Source organism: Trypanosoma cruzi, genomic scaffold (genome assembly GCF_000209065.1).
Source record: "Trypanosoma cruzi strain CL Brener 1047053516725 genomic scaffold, whole genome shotgun sequence".
In the NCBI taxonomy this organism is placed as follows: domain Eukaryota; phylum Euglenozoa; class Kinetoplastea; order Trypanosomatida; family Trypanosomatidae; genus Trypanosoma; species Trypanosoma cruzi.
This window is the reverse complement of record NW_001849575.1, coordinates 723,038-742,303: the sequence shown is the minus strand read 5'-3', so window position 1 is coordinate 742,303 and position 19,266 is coordinate 723,038. Positions and strand designations below refer to the sequence as shown.

At 54.0% G+C, this 19,266-nt stretch overlaps 2 protein-coding genes and 3 pseudogenes across 2 annotated transcripts, besides 7 other annotated features; 4 read left to right on the top strand and 1 right to left on the bottom strand.

Moving 5' to 3' along the window:
• Positions 1–13,219: part of a sequence feature (areas not merged during assembly with more than two copies in the genome that could not be assigned to a particular haplotype) that runs on past the window's edge.
• On the top strand, positions 308–2,623 carry Tc00.1047053506767.310 (annotated as a pseudogene).
• Positions 3,584–3,616: a microsatellite.
• Positions 3,648–3,682: a sequence feature (AT_rich).
• Positions 3,996–4,178: a repeat region.
• Positions 6,739–9,360, top strand: Tc00.1047053506767.280 (annotated as a pseudogene).
• Tc00.1047053506767.250 lies at positions 10,536–12,626 on the top strand (annotated as a pseudogene).
• Positions 13,220–13,987: a sequence feature (heterozygous, non-Esmeraldo-like haplotype).
• Positions 13,642–14,289, top strand: Tc00.1047053506767.240 (mucin-associated surface protein (MASP), putative; the record flags this gene model as incomplete). The annotated part of the gene is made up of 1 exon (XM_815596.1): positions 13,642–14,289. The coding sequence occupies one exon, from the start codon at positions 13,642–13,644 to the stop codon at positions 14,287–14,289; it is 648 nt and encodes a 215-aa protein (XP_820689.1).
• Positions 13,988–19,166: a sequence feature (areas not merged during assembly with more than two copies in the genome that could not be assigned to a particular haplotype).
• Positions 18,275–19,129, bottom strand: Tc00.1047053506767.230 (mucin-associated surface protein (MASP), putative; the record flags this gene model as incomplete). Its single annotated transcript, XM_815595.1, has 1 exon — positions 18,275–19,129. One exon carries the CDS (start codon positions 19,127–19,129, stop codon positions 18,275–18,277), a length of 855 nt encoding a protein of 284 aa, XP_820688.1.
• Positions 19,167–19,266: part of a sequence feature (heterozygous, non-Esmeraldo-like haplotype) that runs on past the window's edge.

Sequence of the window (19,266 nt, the reverse complement as noted above, 5' to 3'; positions counted from 1 at the left end):
AAATACCCGCCGTGACTCCTGCTGCTGCTGGCAGTCGCTGTGTGTTCCCGGTGCACTGTTCTCCCTTCTCGTTCCGTGTGTCTGTGTGCGTGAGCTGTTGTTGTTTGTAGTGAGTGCGGCGGGGATGATGGTGCCACTCACTGTGGGTGAGGGTGTTCACTCTTTCCTTCTTTTTTGGCTTGTTTTCTCTTTATTTTTCTTTCTCAATTACACACGTAGAAGGAAAACAAGCACTAATCGCTACTGTGAAATTCGAAGGCTCTGAAAGGACCAACAGCACACACACCGCCCGCACACACATATTAATATGCTCTCACGTGTTGCTGCAGTGAAGGCACCTCGCACACACAACCGTCGCCGCGTGACCGGATCCAGCGGAAGGAGGAGGGAAGGAGGAGAGAGTGAGCCGCAGAGGCCCAACATGTCCCGGCATGTGTTTACTTCCGCGGTGCTGCTCCTCGTCGTGATGATGTGCTGCGGCAGTGGTGGTGCTGCGCAAGCTGCTGAACCAGCGTCAGGTCAGGAATCTTTACCGAGTCCATCTTTTGCCTGGAGAGATAAGAAAGAAGGAGAAACAGTGGATTCGCTCCATGCTCCCAGTCTTGTTGAGATGGATGGTGGCGTGTTTGCCGTTGCCGAGGCGCAGTTGAAGGAGGGAGGAAGCAATTTTACTGGGATTGCCTCGGAGCTCCTGGAGTGGAGCGATAAGGAATCAAAAGAATTGGATACAAATAAACTGAAGACACAAGTACTGGAGGAATGTCCTGCCGAAAATAAGGATTGTGCTTCCCAAACAGGAGATCAGGAGGATTCCCAAAGCCGGACAAAAGTACGTGTGAGCCGGCCAACAACAGTTGTGAAGGGAAGTGATATTCACATGTTTGCTGGAACCTACAGTTTTGAAGTTACTAAAGGCGTTGATCAGACAGCTGCAGCAGCTAAATGGGGACTTTTGGTGGCTGTGGGAAACGTCAGTAATGATGGGAGCAGCGGTAAAAAAAAAATTTATTGGAACGACGCTTCCGTTATCCCGTGGACATATTTTGAAAAACGACACGAATCCTTGACACGGCTGATTGGCGGCGGCGGATCGGGTGTTAAGATGAAGGACGGTGCGCTTGTGTTGCCCGTGGAAGGCACGAAGGATGGAAAGGCCGTTTCGCTGATCATATACACAGCCACTGGGGGTGGGAATCTGTCGAAGGGGATGTCTGCCGATGGCTGCAGTGATCCCTCCGTAGTAGAGTGGGAGGGAAAACTCATGATGATGACTGCGTGTGACGATGGCCGCCGCAGGGTGTACGAGTCCGGTGACAAGGGGGATTCGTGGACGGAGGCCCTCGGGACACTCTCGCGCGTGTGGGGCAACAAACACAGGGGAAATGTGAAGGGCGTTGGAAGTGGGTTTACCACAGCGACGATTGAGAACAGGGATGTGATGCTCGTTACTCTGCCGGTGTATTCCAAGGAAAAAGGGCGAACTCCATCTTTGGCTGACGGACAATACGCACATTGTTGATATTGGGCCGGTATCCGGTGATGATGACGCTGCCGCCAGCTCCCTGTTGTACAGAAGTGGAGATAATAAGAAGGAGGAGTTGATTGCACTGTACGAGAAGAAGAAGCGCGGTGGAGAATCATCACTCGGTATGGTCTCAGTGCTTCTGACTGAGCAGCTGAAGCGGGTGAAGGATGTGCTGACGACGTGGAAGGAAGTGGACGAACGTGTCTCCAAGCTGTGCCCTTCTGAGGGTGCTAAGGAGGACACCTCAACTGGCGATGCGTGCAGCGCTGTTAAGATCACGGATGGGCTGGTTGGCTTTTTGTCCGGCAACTTCTCTGATAACACATGGAGAGACGAGTACCTCGGGGTGAACGCCACAGTAAAGAAAGGAACGAATGGGGTGGCAACAGGGGCTGCAAAGGCGGATAACGGCGTGAAGTTCCAGGGAGCGTGGGCGGAGTGGCCTGTTGGCAGTCAGGGGGAGAATCAGCTGTACCACTTTGCGAACCACAACTTCACTCTTGTGGCGACGGTGTCCGTCCACGGTGAGCCGAAGGGAGATACCCCCATTGCATTGATGGGTGCGACGATGAATGACGGTAAGAATACAGTGCTCCTGGGACTGTCGTACGACAAAGAGGGGAAGTGGCAGGTGCTGTGCGGTGGCAAAACGACCAAGGAACTCCGCAGTAATTGGGAGCCAGGGACAACACACCAAGTGGCCATTGTGCTACGGAACGGCAACCAGGGCTCTGCGTACGTCGATGGTCAGCGCGTGGGAGATGCGTCATGTGAATTGAAAAACACGGATTCGAAAGGAATCTCCCACTTCCACATTGGAGGGGATGGAGGCAGCACAGGGAGCAAAGAAGACGTGCCTGTGACCGCGACGAATGTCCTGCTGTACAACCGCCCGTTGGATGACAATGAGATCCGCGTCCTCAACGCAAACAAAATTTCTATTCCAAAGCTGACAGGCCTGAAAACATTGGCGGCAGGAGCAACGGGTGTCGGTACCGCTCGTGACGGCGGGGCACATGGTGATGGGAGCACTGTTTGCGGAGGCGGACTGCTGCTGCTGCTCCTTCTGCTTGGATTGTGGGGGATTGCCGCTTCTTGAGGTGTGTGTGGCTCTGCGTCGAGCACCTCAGCCCTTCCCCACCACCGACGCACACACTTCTGGTAGTGGATTACTCTCCGTAAAGGAAAATTTTCATGTTTTTTTTTTAACCTTTTTGTGCATGTTTTTTTCTAATCTCTCATCCCTTCTTTTTTGCTTTTGGGGGCAACCAATATGGACGGTTTTTTTTTCTTTTCTACTCTTCCCTCTTTTAATTGTTTCTTCTGCACTCTTCCTGTGAGGGGTGCCGTGTGTTTCCCGCCCAACTGCTCTACTTGCACACCCACCGACACGCTCGTGACGACGGCCCTGTGCGCCTCGCCTGCTGCACGCATGAGGAGGGGCCGCGACGAACGGCGCGCTGAGGGAGCCGTGACGTGTGGGCGTGCGACGAGGGCCTGTGGGGCGGAGCACACATTTCTTTCCCTCTTGTTTTGTTTTCTTTGCGGCCAGGGCGGGCAGACACCCGCAGCACCACACACACACACACACAGCCACACCCTGCCGCCGTGTTTTTAAGTTTTTTTGCTTTGTGTGTGCATTTTACGCGCCGACAGTCCCTTCGGTGTCGGCCTCGTCAGCATTTCTTTCCCTCTGATGATTTTTTCTTTTGCTGCGCTCACTCTCCCGATGGAGTGACGCGACTCCCGTCATGTCTGCGTGCTTCTCTCAGTCCCCACACACACACGAGTGACTGTGCTCTGCGGGCCGCACTCACGCGCCGATGAGAGGGCTGAGGGGAGCAGCAACACGCAGATGACCTCATGAAATATAAACGATGTGCGGACACATGGAGGGTCGGACGGCTGAAAGGCATTTAAATATCTTTTTAATTTTATTTTCGGACAAAATATGCAGACAATTTCTGGAGCAGCACGGTAGTTGGGTGCTTTTTTTGTGTGTGTTTTTCTTTTTCTTTTCTTTTTTATTATTTGTGTGTAGCCGTTATAGAGGACGACTTTTTTCATTTTCTTTTTTTTTCTTTTTTTTTTCCAAAGTGTGTGGTGTGGAAAGGTGAAGATGAATTTTTGTTTATTTATTTTTATTAATTTTTTAATGAATTGCCGCTGCTTGGGCTGCAGTGCAATATTGTGAGCCTGAGCAGTTTTTTTCTCTTTATTTCTGCCATGCACCTCTGCTGTACGTTTTTGTTTGTGCGTCCCCTCACATGCTCTGCTCCTGTTTTTACTTCTTTGCCTCGTGTGTCTGCAGGCACACACAACCACATGCACGCACAAAATGCACATTTCATTCGATTTGGAGGCTTCTTTTGTAGCGTATGCTGGCGGTTGCGGGTGGCTGCTGCTTCGTGGGCATGAAGGGAAGGAGGAGAGAGGGAGCGCGCAGCGCGAGTCTCTCTTCCTGCGGGTGTGATGCGCGCGGTGGGCTGCGACTGCTGTGGAGGGCCGCATCCTTTCGGTGTGCACTTCTCCGCCGTCGTGCCGTGCGTTTGCGCATGTCATTTTTTGTGCGCGTGCGTGCTGGGCATGTTTTTCCGGAGCGTTGGGCGGCCACCATCTGTCGATGGCGGTTTGTGTGAGTGAGCACGTGCGGATGAGGGTCAGGGCGTATGGAATGAAGGAATGGCTTGAGGAAAGGGGAATTTGATTTGGAGGGTATTTGGACCAGATTCATTTGGCTGCGGTGGACACATGCACGACGGATGTGTTTCCGCATAATGGGGGAGAATGCGACAGGATTTTCCGAAGTGGCCCGTCAATGCAATTCGGGTCTTATAGCACTGGGGCACAGTGGTCTTCCTGCAATGGCTGGTGACGGTCTCTAGTGGACCGGTGTATTTATGCCGCTGCTGCAGCTCGAGGAGGCGTAGAAGTGCGATTTGAGGTGAGTGGCGGAAGGGCCACACATCCCGCAGTGACGGTCGTCGTTGGCCCAGCGGGTGCCTCTGAAGGTTTTGTTGGATGCAACGTCCTTATGCCCGTCTCTGGATGGCGACTCCCTGATGCAGCCAACGAACGGGGCTGGGAGCGACGGTGAGACGCAAGCACGTGTGGATGTTCGGAGCGGCCGGCGCACCGCACGCTGAGAGCATGGCACGCTGAGAGCATGGCACGCTGAGGGCCGGACCTAGAAAAGGGACACCGCGTGGGACGTCAGTCTTCACTGTAGCGACCGCCACCGAATTCGGATTTGCTCGCACCTTCTGCGGTCCCTCTTCCTCCCCTCACTACTGTGCCGCGGGATCCAGCAGCGCGATGTTTGGCCGCAGGAACATGGCCCGAACAAACGCTTTGTGGGAGGGGGATGTGCACTGCGACGAGAAGGAAGAAAATGTTGCGAGACGACGACCACCACAAGACCGGAGTGAAGTTGTGTTTTGTCCACTTGCGCGAGGGCGGTCTGCCACCTTGTCGGTTAGGAGGATTATTTTTCTTGCGTCTTTGCGCCTTTCTTTTTATTCCGCTGCGTTTTCTTGCGGACCTGCGAAGGGAGATTTGCAAGAAATTCCTGCGAGGCGTCCGTGCCGTCGTCGGAAAAGCGGATTTCCCCTTGAAAAACGCTACTTTTTAAATTTGTTTTGGGCGGGGAGTTCCTGTCGATTCAACGCGACTTTGTTTTGCGTATTTGATGCGTGTGTTTCCGAGCGGTTCGATCTGTGCTCCCAGCCCACTCGGATGTGGTGTGCGCGTCGACGTGAAGGTGCCTGCCAGCCGTTTTATTGCCTCCCCCGCTGTGGCTGCTGCCGCTGCCTTCCTCCCCTCCTGAGGTCCTGCGGCTTCTTGACAAGATGTTTTAGAGAAGGCGTTGCCGCTCTTATCGTCCATTGTATTTTGATTCTGGTGTCGCGGTCAGGAGAAATTGAACGAGAGGGTTTGCTGCCTTTTGTTTTATTTATCCTCTCTGCCTGACGGCCAGTTCTACACAAACGTGCTTCTCGGCACCTCAGTTGGTGCTGGGGGGTTTCTCACAGTTGTCACTGGCAATCGCATGCGCCAACTCTTCTCTGCTCCTTTTCAGTGTCGCATTTTTTATTGATTGACGGACGCCATTCTGTCCGGAGTGCCACTTTGATTGGATTGTGTGGGACTGCTTGCCAACGCCATCGGAAAAAGCAGGCTGACTTTTCACGTATTTAATTCCATCTTGTGCGCACGTATTTTCTTACTTTCTGTTGGTGTGCACTCAAACAGCGAGGAGTCCGGAACCATGCGTGCGTGGAATTCTTCCTGCCATGTGAACGGCGGGCAACACCGAGGGGCTGCCACTTTTACTTCGCAGAGTTGTTGTGTCTCTTTGCAGGGCTGGCAGGGAAATTCCATGCAGCCTGCTACTGCTGGTGTGTCCCCAAATGTTGTCACTCCTTGGGAATAATGTGCTTCATCGAGTGAGGGTGTTGATTGGGTTTGTGTGCACTCTGATTGTGTTTGCTACTTTGTGCGGAGCACGCAACACTTGAGTGGTGGGAAAATGGAGCGGGGCGATGCATGGCCGCGTCCCGCCCAACGTTCATTGCACGATGGTGTGGTGCACATTGTGGTGCTGACTCTGCGATGTGACTGCGGTCTCCTGTGCTGCAATGGTGGTGGGTGGAGGAGAGTGTTGACCCGCGGCGGGACGGTGGGATCGTGCCTCCTTTTCTCTTTGTTCCTTCCCTTTTGTGAAGGTGTGCACTTATTTTTTGTGTCGGTGATGGGGCAAACAGACCGACAACGTGAATAAAACAAAATAAAAAAGGGCGATGGTGTGGCGGTGTTGGGGTTGATTGCACGCCTCGTGTTGCTGCGGGGGCGGTGGGCCTCGGCTGCTTCACCGAGAGGCGTTGCAGTGCGGCTGCATGGCGCACCGACCACCGAGCCGTGCGAGTGCCACGCCCAACGCTATTGGGACTGCGGGACGAAACAGACGCGAGTGTCCTTTGGAGCCAGCGGCACCTGCTGGCCGCAGTTGGGCGGTGCGAGTGGGATGCCTCACCGCACGGGTGTTGTGATGGCACCTCGCCGTGGCTCTTGTGATGGTTCCGACGCTGCAGCTCGACATGTGGTGGGGAGTGAAGTGTGGCCGCAGTGGACCATGAGCAGCAGCTTAGAGGAAATCCTGCAGGAGGGAAACACTAGCAGCACCAACGTGAGGCTGAGTGATTTCCTTTGGAATTATGTCGGCGGCAGGGCGGCTGTTGATGAAAGACTACAATGTGACGATGGAGGTGTTTGTTCAGGAGCCGGATGATTACGTACAAGACCAGCGGCTTCTTGAAGAAATTCTTAAATTAACTGCGTACCAAGCGCTGGAGGCCATTACTAAGCCTCTTCACGAAGGTGTGCTTTCTCTCGGGCAACGTAGGGACTATGAAGGAAAGGATACGATCACTCTTCTTGCAAGGGGAATACCAAACGGGGTACTCACGCAGGTACCGACAGAAGCGAGGCGGGAGGCAGAGGGAAGGCTAAGACGAACGCAAGAAATGAAATTTACCATTTCCACTAATATCGAAGATGTACTGTTTAAATGAAGAGTTCGCGTCAATGAAAAGAAGCTGAACGACTTTCTTACGAGGGAACTGGACGGAAGGGGCATTGTGGACACCAATCGGGATGTCTTGCTGGAGGAGTTTTTCAAGGACCCCACGAAGTATATCCGTGATAAAGGAGCGTTGAACGAAATACAGGCATCAGGCCATTATTTGAGTATGAAGCGAGCTGTAAAGGGTGAAGTGATCTTCGACGGGGATATACGCAAGCTTTGCGATAAGGGTGTCAACAACCTACCGGGGTGGTCGTTAGCTGCTGCGGAGGTAAAAGCAGCTGTTCATAACTCCACTAAACATTTCTTGGATGCAGCTGCCGAGGAGGCGAGGAACCCAACGACGACGAGCGCACCGGAGAAACTGGAGGGATGCTACAAGTCTGTGTACAATGCGAGGTGGAGCCATGCGGTGGAAGTTCCGGAGGGCGTGGAGCGGAAGAAAACGGGGATGGGAATGGGGGTGCATGAGGGGAAGCCAGAACAGTCATGGACGTACAAGAAAGCTGACGACGCTATCGAAAAGAATGACGCTGTGCAGCAATCCGGCGCAGCACCTCCCGTGTTGAAGGTGCTCGCCTCGGAGAAGGGATGGCCGTACTCGCGGAATACGATGCAGGATCCTCCTAAGGACGTTTTTGTAAACTGTGAGGTGGAGCGAGTGTGGCAGATCGTCAAGGGCGATCTAACCGCGTGGTTCAGCCCCCACGGCGGGATCGACTTTAAGCCCGAGCGACGTGTGTTGATTGGGACGCCCGGGATCGGGAAATCGGTGGCTGTCGGCTCGTACCTCCTCTACCAGCTGTCGCACTGCGATGCGGAGAAACTCCAAGTGGTAGTCCACTGTTTTGGTGGACGAGATGCGTACGTGTCTGACAAGACCACCAGAGCGGCGACAAGATACAGCGATGAGGACATGTGCATCTCGGAGTTGAGAAGTTTGAGGGGGCATGGGAGGAATGTGTATATTATCTACGATGTGGCAAAGGAGGGAGCGCCGCCACCGAGACATTTTGCGCCTACTTCTGGATTGGGCATGATTGCGGTGTCATTCCCAAAGGTAACCAACTATGATGAGTGGGCGAAGCAACTACAAGCCGCGCGAATCATCGTGAAGTGCCCCGACGAGATGGATGTGAAGGCGATGTGCGCCTGGATAACGCGTGATGAGACTAAAGAGAAACAAGCGGAATACTGGAAAGAGGTCAAAAAACACATGTATCTTTTGGGACCGATTCCACGTCACGTCTTTGATGAGGAGGCGTTTAGGGAACGCTGTGGAGCGGTGAAGTTTGCATTGCAATCGATCAACGAGGTAACTGTGAAAGAGCACTTTTCACGGGGAGGTGAGTCGCCATGGTATTCTGAGGATCCGTCCCACAAGCCTGTGAAATTTGTTAGGGAAATATACGGCGGCGGTGTGATCCTTTTCAATGCACCGATATCTGATTGCCTCGAGGAACGGACATTGGAACGTTTCCCACGTGCAACAGAATAAAATAGCTTTTTGAAGCTGATGTTGGCGTCGAAGGATAATATTTTGCCAATTTTTTTGGATGGTTTGCTTTGAATTTGTTCACGGAGAGTGCCTTTGTCAAGGTAATGGCGACGAAACTCACGGAGTTTGAGCCGCCAACAGGACGTCAAGCAAAGCCCTGCGTCTTGAAGTTGGCCCCTGAATTGCATCCCAAGGAAGATGAAGGTTTGCTGCCGAATGAATATGAAAAAACGATCCGTAAAATAAAGTACGGGGTGCTGTGCAAACCGTGGGCCATAAACTTTCCGCTGGTGGACGCCTTTTTTTCTCGGAGTCCAATCCAATGACGCTGGCTGGGCTGCGGATGAATACGACGGGTGGGCACCACACGACCGCCAGCACTGTGCGGCAGTTCACTGAGTGCGTGGCGGCATATTTTAGTGGTTGGGAGGAGTTATCCCGAGACATGTCGTGGGGGATTATTTATGTGCAGCAGGCAGACAGCACGCCGATGAACGACTGGCAGAGATGTGATGTCGACAATTCCGATAATGTGAACGACGAGAGCCGTGAGACTCGGTGTTTTGGAAGGAAGAGGTGCGCCAGTACCAAGTGTCAATATCGTGCAGAGACTTTAGAAGAGAAGAAGCTCTCCGAAGTGAGGAATAACCACCGAAATAGGAAAACAAATTTGGAAATTGGAAGTGAACGAGTCATTTTGATTTGTGGTAAAAAAAATTGTGGAATTTATGTATTTTTGGATGCTTGTGTCTGAGCATGCGGTGCGGGTGCACCATCCCCAAGCAGCAGCACCGCACACAAATGCCAAAATGTCCAACGCTATCGAATTTAACAGTGAAAAAAGAAATTGGGGAGGGAAAGGGATTGTTTGGTTTCTGGTGAAAAACATTGGGTGATTTTTATATGTTATTTTGATTGTGTGTGCATACGAGGCGTAATTGGAGAATTGCCCCGGTATGAGAGAATCATTGTGGCTGGCGGTGACACGGCGTTACTGCATTGTCCATTTCCTTCTATTGTGTTCGAAAGCCCGTCACGAACAGAAGCATCTTTAAGGGATGGACGAAGAATAAGTTCTATTGAGAAAATGATGCACTCCGTGTGACCGCATGGAGTGAGGCTCCGTGTCATGGCTGGGTGAGGATCCGCTCCTGCGTGTGGCTCTTTGGGTGATTGCTAGCTCCGTATGCGTTGTGTGCCGGCAGCTGGCTGTGGCTGTATACCGTTGGCCGTGGGATTGAACTGGAGGCGGTGGCGGTGTGTCTCTTCTCGTTCTTGTCCATTGGTGGTTGATTGCTGGCGGTGTGTGCGTTTGTTGTGTGGAGGGCCGAATCCTCTCACCCGCGGACTGACGGCACTGCGATGGTTTGTGTGTGTGAGGGCTGGTGTGGAGTCGCTGGCCAGGGCGAGGGCCTTTGGCGATGCTTTTCCCGCCTGTCTTTTGTTCCTTCCGTCTGTTTGTGCTGCTTCTTGCTCTTTTCCCCTCTCACCCTCTCCTCCTGTGTTCCTGCGTGGAGTGGCCGCATGCTCACGGGCCATGTTGATTGTGAGTGCCTCTTGGCGGCATCCATCTCCCTCTCTCCCTCTGCCTGTCTGTCTGTCATTCCCTGTTGGGTGTGGCGTGTTGCACCGCGTGAGGGCTGGCCCGCACACACCGACGGCCCGCCGTGACTTGCCGTGTTGCAGCTCTTTTCTGTGGGCGATGGTTCTCCGTGCCGTCCCTTCGGATTGTCTCGTGCCCCGCTCTCTGCGTGGGTGCTCTGCTCTGCTCCTCACTGACCTTTCTGGTGTATTGCCGCTGTTGCTACTGTTTTCCAATTCTTGAACACAGACACGCTAGGAAAGAAAGAAAACAAGCACTAAACGCCACTGTGAAATTCGAAGGCACTGAAAGGAACAACAGCACACACACCGCCCACACACACATATTTATATGCTCTCACGTGTTGCTGCAGTGAAGGCACCCCACACACACAGTTATCGCCGCGTGACCGGGTCCAGCGGAAGGAGGAGGGAAGGAAGAGAAAGTGAGCCGCCGAGGCCCAACATGTCCCGGCGTTTGCTTGATTCTACGGTGCTGCTCCTATTTGTCGTGATGATGTGCTGCGACACTGGAGCTGCAGCCACTGAAGAAGTCGAGTGATCCAAAGCCCATGGCTATTTTTGTACCATGGGAAACGAGGGTGTCTTCTGGCGCATTTGAGAGGCAACAGCTATGGAGAAAATGTTGTCAAGTCGTTTATTTTTCATTCTCTTGTTGAACCACTATGGCTTAATTGTGGGTATTGCCAAGGTCAATTAGGGAGTCCCTTCTAGTGCCAGTGTTGGCATTTGGTCAAAGTACGTGAGTTTTACACGGGAGGAGTGGACGAAAGGAATCGCAGCGGAGAGCGTGACGGACTGGAGGACGGTCATTGCTGTGGAACGAAGAGAAGAGGCGGTTCACGCGTCTCAATTGAACGGTCCCAAGGCGTTGACGAAAGACGGCAATATTTTTCTGCCTGTGGAGCGCCTTCCTGCGAAAAACGCCAGCGCTATGTTGGAAACTCCACACATGTGGGAGCTTGTGCCTGTTTTTGGGTGACGTTGTTGCTCTCCAACGATGTGGGCAAGCGCATCACGTGGGGTGCTGGGAGCCTTTCCAAGGCTGTTGTTGACGGCCAGCTACGAGAGAAGTCATGGAATGGGTTCTGGGGTATTGGCGGCAGGGGCGTGGTGGCGAATGGCACCGCGATTGTGTTTCCCCTTGTGGCTGTGAAGGGGGACAACACAAAAGTTTGCGCCATCATCCATTCGAAGGGCTGTGGCAGGAATTGGGGGTTCCCTGCGGAGGGTTTTGCTGACGGGATTGCGCTGATCCCGATCTCTTTGAGTGGGAGGGAAAACCCCTCATGGCCTCCATGCGTGGCGGCCATGACGGGAAAGTACATGATTCCGGTGAAATGGGGGAGGAATGGATGTAATTCGGCGGAGCACATTTGAATGTCTTGAGTGAGGCCTTGAAGAGTGCTACGACTCGTGGCCGACTCGAAATTGTGACGGCATCCATCAAGGGGAGGAGTGTAATGCTGCTTGCTTTTCCCAGGCAGAATAATATTCGGAGAGCCACGAGCGTGTTGCTTCTTTATATGACTGATATGACTTGATTTTACCCCATTGGACTGTTATGTGCTGATGGTGTTTTCAAAAACGCAGATACTCTGCGGTACAAGGGTGGTGAACTGTTTTCCCTGTACGAGTGGAATGCAGGACAAGGGCGTGTTGTGCTCGCACACCTCACTGAGCAGCTGGATGAAATAAGGACTGCGCTGAGGAATTGGGATGCAGTCGACAAGAACGTCACAACGCCTTGCACTTCCACCAGCAAAGAGGGAACCGCATCCGACGGTGCCTGCAGCACTCCTATGCCCACGGATGGGCTGGTCGGATATTTGTCCAACGAGGGTGAGAGGGATTGCTGGGTGAAGGAATATGTCGCGGCGAGTGCCACGGTGGTTGGGACAGCAACGAAGGTTGAGGGCGGTGCGACGTTTGAGGGGCCTGGAGTGTGGGCAGAGTGGCCTGTGGGTAATCGGTGGCGGAATCAACGATTCCACATTGTGAACAAAGGCTTCACTCTTGTGGTGACGGCGACGATTGGGGCGGCTCCTGCGGGCAGCGGCAGCGCCCTTATGGTCGCTGTGGGTGGCGCTGGGAGTGTGAGGATGGTGGGACTGTCAGTCACGGCGGACAATAAGTGGGAGGTGACGTTTGACGGTGAGGCGGGAGAAGTGCAGCACGGGAACTGCGGGCTGGAGAGAACGTGCCGGGTGGCATTTGGGCTCCACAACGGCGTGGGCACCGTGTGCGTGGATGGCAAAACTTTGGGGAGCTCAGCAACGACAGTTACACGTGGGGCGCAGTTGCTCGACGTCTCATGCTTCTACGTTGGAGGTGACGGTTGCAGTGGCTCAGGCTGCAGTCAGGTGACGCTGACGCATGTCTGTCTGTGCAACCGCCCACTGACCAGGCAGGAACTATAGATGCCCCTTTTGCGTGGCAAGCAGACTGAAGCGGGCTGCAAGGAGGGAAAAGCGACACTGTGCCCCGGGAATTTTGCGGCCAAACTGCCACAGGATCCGGGCGTTGACGCGGCTGCGGGGAAGCGGTGCCAGTGCCCGCCAAGGGGGAATTTGCGCGGGAAACGGCACCACTGATGTCAATGGCTACACTGTTTTATTGTTCCCAAAATGAATTGGTGACGGCGCCGTCCATGGGTGTGTGCCTTGGGCATTTTCTGCCTTTACTTCAAGGAGTGTGTGGGGACGTGGCATGTTTATGAGCCGTAGAATGCGGTTGTGCGATTTCTAATGGACCGTACGTGCCGCTTTTTCCGCGTGTTTTCTTTTCTTTTCTTTTTTAATGATTCGTTGTTATTGTCTGCTGCTGCTGGTGCACGGATGGGATAGTCAGCACCCCTTCTTTTTCTTTTTCCCTCCGATGGTTAATCGCCGTACATTTCATGAGTGACGTGTTTCTTACTTTTATTTGTTGTTTGTGGCCCACACCGTTGCCAGCCTTACTGCTGTGCGTGCCGCGGACTGCACAAAAAAAAGGGGGGATTGGAGGAACAGGCCGGATGCCTCACGAAATGTGAGGAGTGTTTTGTGAGGGCTGGTGGAACAGTACAATTGTTTACTATTTTATTATTTTTCTTGTGAAACAGTTATGTATCCACAACAACGCACGGTCGTTTTATGCTGCTTGGCACATGAAACGAAAGTCGTGCCTGATCGTTTTTTTATTTTTTACTTTTTGAGAGTCTTCCCGGACTCTCAACTCTGTTGTTGTGCTTTTTTACTTTCCCGCTTCTGGTTTGCAGGGTAGTGTGCGTTTTTGCCTTTTTACTAATTCCAGCTGCCTTATGGTATTGCTGAGATGCTATTGTTGTCACTGTTTGGTGGCGTGGCTGTGTGACTTGTCTCTCTCCTTTCCCTTTCACTCTGCGTTGACGGGGTGTTAGTTTGTGCTGAAGTCTACACGCAAGTGACAGGAGTGATGGCGATGATGATGACTGGCCGTGTGCTGCTGGTGTGTGCCCTCTGCGTGCTGTGGTGCGGTGTCGGCGGTGGTTTTGCCAATGAGGTGGTGGAAGCTCCTGCCGGTGTTGTTGCCAGTAAAAGAACGGATGAGGAGAATTTGATCTTGAATTGGTATTTTCTGATTCGGGAAGAATGCGCGAATGAAAGCACGACAGGAGGGAAGCTGAATGTGACGGCTGAGAGGATCTGTATTCACAAAGTGATGAAGGGGGTTTGTGACGCTTTTTATGATAAAAAGTCGGGTGTAACTCATGACCGTGACGTTGAGTTTATTTGTACGTATTACGCTACCATTCCAGAGGAGCCCGTCGAACCCCCAACACCGCAAGGGCCACCACCACATTCAGCTGTCAGCAGTACCACCAGTAATGAGGGGACGCCGAAGAATGCACCGGAATCCGATGATGCAGGGAGAGGAGAAGGAAAAGAAGATGAAAAGGAGCACGGCAATACGAAGGAAAAAGCAGTCGAAACCGCCGCTGTGGAAAATGACACGAAGACTACCGACAGCGACGGCAGCACCGCGGCCTCCCACACCACCTCCCCTCTTTTGCTTCTTCTTCTTGTTGCGTGTGCGGCTGCTGCTGCGGTGGTGGCCGCGTGAGAGTGAGGGAGAGAGAGCCGTGCACCGCCCGCACACACACTCGTCTTTCACTCACTCTCTGTGTGTGTCCCCTTGCATGGACTCTCGCCCTCACCTCATTCCACGAAGCACACACATAATGTGCCCATTGTATATATGAATGCACACCCATGCATGCCCGTTGGTGCTCTCTTTTGCACCACACGCACCGCTGCCGTCCTGCCTGGCTGCATGGGCGGAGCACCGTAACTGTTTTTGTTTTGTTTTTATTGCATTGAGTGGGCGACCTCTCTCTCTCTCCCTGTGTGTGTGTTTTGCTTTACGGGAGCAATGAGAGTGTGTGCACTGGTCGTCCCACGCTTCGGCTTTTTTTTTATTGTTTTACTCTTTTTTTATTGTTTTACTTGTGTTGTGGTTGAGAGCACCCATTCCGCGGGCTGCGTGTGTGTGTTTGTGTGTGATGGCTTGAGTAATTTGCGTGTGTGCCATCTGCATCTCTCTGGCCTCGCTTTCTTTGGACTCTCTTGTGCGGCATAGCTGCTCTGCAATTATAGGCGCTGCCAAACACACAAGCACATGCACACACATGCCATGTTGCACACGTTGTGGAGCGGCGTGAATGCTGAGAACGGATGCACACATGCAGATGATTCTGGCTGCGGTGGCCCTCGCGAGGAGGGAAGGCCTGTGCACGCGAATTATTCCATTGACATACTGGGGGTGGGATGTTGGCGGCGTGCAGCAGTTGACTGATTTGATTTGTCATTGACGGTGACTGGTATAACTACGGATTGATCTCCGCCCAGCGGCTGCACGTGCCGATGTGTCTCTTTTGCTGTCCATCGGCAGATGGGGATTCGTCGGCTGTGCGGAGCGATAGGGGTTGGAGGGCGCGCCGGAAGGGAGAACAGTAACACGATTGCGGCAGCGCGTGGGCTTTGAAAAGGACTGTCGTGTTCTCTTGCATCCCGCCTGCTGTTTTGTGTGTTTGTGTTGCTAGGTGTGTGCTGACGCGTGACGGACGGTGCCACGATGGCAGTCGCTGTGTTCTCGGCACACTCTTCCACACACTCTCCTTGTCTCTCTGTGGGAGTGTTTGCAGCAGGCCATTGCTGCGACCGTGATGGGGACCACGACGGCGTCACCCCTCGAGAAGATCCCACGCTCTGTCGGTTGTGGAGCGGCGAGGCGGTTTGCCTGCAGCTCGACTGACAGAACCGCACAGTCGTTTCATTGCGGTCACTCCGTCGGCACCATCCGCTGCGGTGGTGTCCGCAAGAGCCGCAGCCCGATGAGGATGGCCTCGTAGTTGTCTGGCAGCTCAGCACTTCAGGCCCTTTGCCCCTCAGGATTGCCCTTGCTGCTCGACTGGCGCAGCACCATCTCGGCATGGTTCTTCTGCAGGAGTGCAGGCACCAGTGAGCCCCAGCGACGCGGCTCATTGGCTGCGGTGTCTTCCGCCAGGCCTGCAGTGGGCGTGCCGGTGGCGTGGCCTTCTTGGTGCGCCACACCTTGCCGTGCGAGCGCCTGTCGCTCGTGGCACCAACTGCCTGGAGACCACCGCCTTCCGCGTGTGCCCACCGCCCAGCCCCAGCATTTAAGTGGTGGAGTTCCGCAGCCTTTCCATGGCAATGGCTCACGCTGCTCACTTTGCGGGCAACATTCGTCGCTTAGGCCCCGCAGCGGTTATTTGCGACCTGAATTCACACCATGAGCCGCGGGACGGTTGCTCACCGTCCATGACGGCAGGAGAGGACCTCGCCGCCACCCCAAGCGGCATGGACTCTGAGCTGTCCGACGACCCGGCACAGGCAACGTGGAACAGCGGCCGCAGCGTCTCGTTTCCCGACGTGACTGCACAACGCGTACTGCGTGTCTCCCACTGGACGTCCACCCGTTTACATGGACTCGGACCACCATCTGCCATCCCACGCTGCAGGGACGGAGGACGGCATCCCGCGACAGGCAGGCATGCTGCCACGACGGAAACATGTCGCCATTTCCCTGCGTGAAGCTGACTGTGATGCTTCCACCTCGGCGTGTGCAACGCCTCTGGCCACTGTGACCGCATGGTTGGAGATGCACCGAGGCACCGTACGAGCGGTAGCCGTGACAGTCCCACATGTATCTGGACGGACGGAATGGAGCAGGCCGAGTGTGTTGCAGCGGCAGCCTGCCCCGAGATGAATTACTCCGCAAACGGGAGGACCGCAATCATGCCCTCTGCCGTGGCTTCTCCATGCTGCTATTGGTCCGTGCGAAACAGCTTGGTGCCCTCTCGAGCCAAGGCCTGTGATGCTCCGAGGCATGGCAGCGCTACGTCCCTGCCCTCTGGGATCGGCTGTGCTGCGGTACTGTTGGGACCGCGTCTGTGCTCTGCCTCCGCCGGAACCTCTTCCCGACGTGAGCACCGCCACTCCTTGCCGACCAGCAAGCGGCTGATGGACGTCCTCCTGCCCACTCTTCGACAGACCGGCACGCGCCCTGCAGATTACAAGCAACCCTTTATCTCGGTGGTGCTGCTCCTCCCACACTGAAGAGGCAGGACCGCCCCGACCTCCTCCGGAACCTCCACCTGGCGTGTCCACGGCACCTCCTCGTAGAATGACGAGCAGCAGATCAACGTCGCCCTGCCCAAGCTGCAGCAGCGTCTTCTCGTCCGTCCACAATATGAAGGCACACGCCCGACGCACTAACCCTGGCACTCCAATCGTTGCAGAAGGCCTCACATGTGGATTCTGCGACAGCTCCACGGTCTTCCCAACAAGTGCCTCACGCGCAGGTCAATACCGAAAATGTCAAGCGTATCAACGAGCAAAAAACGGACAACGCACCTCTGCAAGCTCCAATGACAGCCGTAGCCCTTCAGCCACTCCTCCGCTACTGCAACCCCGACCAGCCGCTGAGCCCCCGACAATCCACGGGAGCCCTGCCGCACACGCTGTGGGAATGCCGCCGTCCTCGAAAACTGAGCATCCGACTATTTGGAAACACACCCTCTCGCACGACAGCACCTTTCAAGACGGAAAAACTGGCCACATCGCTACGGACAGCCCGCAGGCAATTAACGAACAGTGGCAGCAAAGTATAACGAAACAAATATTTCCCTTTTCTCAGCATAGAAAAACGTCACCTTCACACTCGCAATTGCCACCAATGAATTCATTGCGTACTACCGCTCTGAGCTGCAATACTTCCTGGTACCATCCAGGTCCCTTGTCGACACATTGATGCGGGTGGGCGCCCATCCATTCCTCCCAATGACGCTGCATGTCTGCGACGCACCCTCAGATCCAAAAGGCACGTCCCTCACCACAGCCGGGATCGACTTCGCCCTGTGGGCACGCACCGCTTTGTCAGAGGAGCAGGAGTACGTCAGGCTGGCAGCAAAGCACCTGCCAGCACAACACAAACCTCATCACAAACAGAAGCACCAGCAGCACTGCAGACCGTGGGGTGACGTGGATCAACTGACGCATGCTGTACGTAAAAGAAAATACTTCATGGCTTGACAAGAATAAGAAACACTGACAATATCTCAAAAGAAAAAAAACAAAAAGACAATTTAGGCGTTCGCAGTCAAAGCAACCCACCAATTCAAAAACAAGGGTAATGGGTACACTCAACCACAACACAAGTAAAACAGCAACAAAAAGCCGAAGCGTGGGACGACCAGCGCACACACTCTCATTGCTCCCGTAAAGCAAAACACACACACACAGGGAGAGAGAGAGAGAGAGGTCGCCCACTCAATGCAATAAAAACAAAACAAAAACAGTTACGGTGCTCCGCCCATGCAGCCAGGCAGGACGGCAGCGGTGCGTGTGGTGCAAAAGAGAGCACCAACAGGCATGCATGGGTGTGCATGCATATATACAATGGGCACATTATGTGTGTGCCTCGTGGGGTGAGGTGAGGGCGAGAGTCCATGCAAGGGGACACACACACAGAGAGAGTGAGAAGGACGAGTGTGTGTGCGGGCGGTGCACGGCTCTCTCCCTCACTCTCACGCGGCCACCACCGCAGCAGCAGCCGCACACGCAACAAGAAGAAGAAGCAAAAGAGGGGAGGCGGTGTGGGAGGCCGCGGTGCTGCTGTCATTGTCGCCAGGTGTCGCCGTATGATTTGTTTGAGCAGCGGTGGTTGTTTTTGCTGTTTGTTGTGATGCATCACTCATTTTGACGGTGTTGCTCTCACTAACGTCAGTCGGTGTCGTGGAACTTGTTTGAGTGGTAATGGCCGGTGCGGCTGTGGAAGTTTCCCGAGGTTGTTCCAAGGAAGGAGTGGCGTTTTCATCTTCCTGCCCCTCATCTGACGGTGCTGCAACAATAATTTCAGTACTTCTCGGAGTATCTTCTGTGCGCTCCTCACTATTACTGCTGACGGTATTGTTGTTACTTGAAACAGGTGGCGGATCATTTCTCTCTGGAACTCCATCTAATGCATGCTTCCTCTCCTCTTGACCGAGTGACGCCCCCGGTTTCCCTGGTGGACCTTCATGTTGTTCATCTTGCCGCTGTTCTCCCGATGATTGTGAAGGTGTCACTGGATCCTTGTGTTCGTGGTCGGATTGCGTCTGCTCTTTTGTTGATTCAATCTCTGAGGCAGCTTCCAATGACGATATCCCGGGTGACGAATCCCCAACTTTCTGCAGCTTTGATTGCTGTGCAGAAAGGTTTTCCGCTCCACCAGGCACCGTACGACCAGTGTCTTTGTCGGCAGCTCCAGAACCACCACTCGCAGAAATAACAGGTGGCTCGTCAACAGGTACCACCTCGTCAGTACAGACACCGCCGGCACCGCACCACAGCACGCAGAGGGCACACACCAGCAGCACACGGCCACTCATCATCATCGCCATCACTCCTGTCACTTGCGTGCAGCCTTCAGCACAAACTAACTCCCCGTCAACGCAGAGTGAAAGCAAAAGGGAGAGACACGTCCGCTACACCACACACAACCGACGCACAGTGACAAATGGCAGCAGCCCAGAAGCAG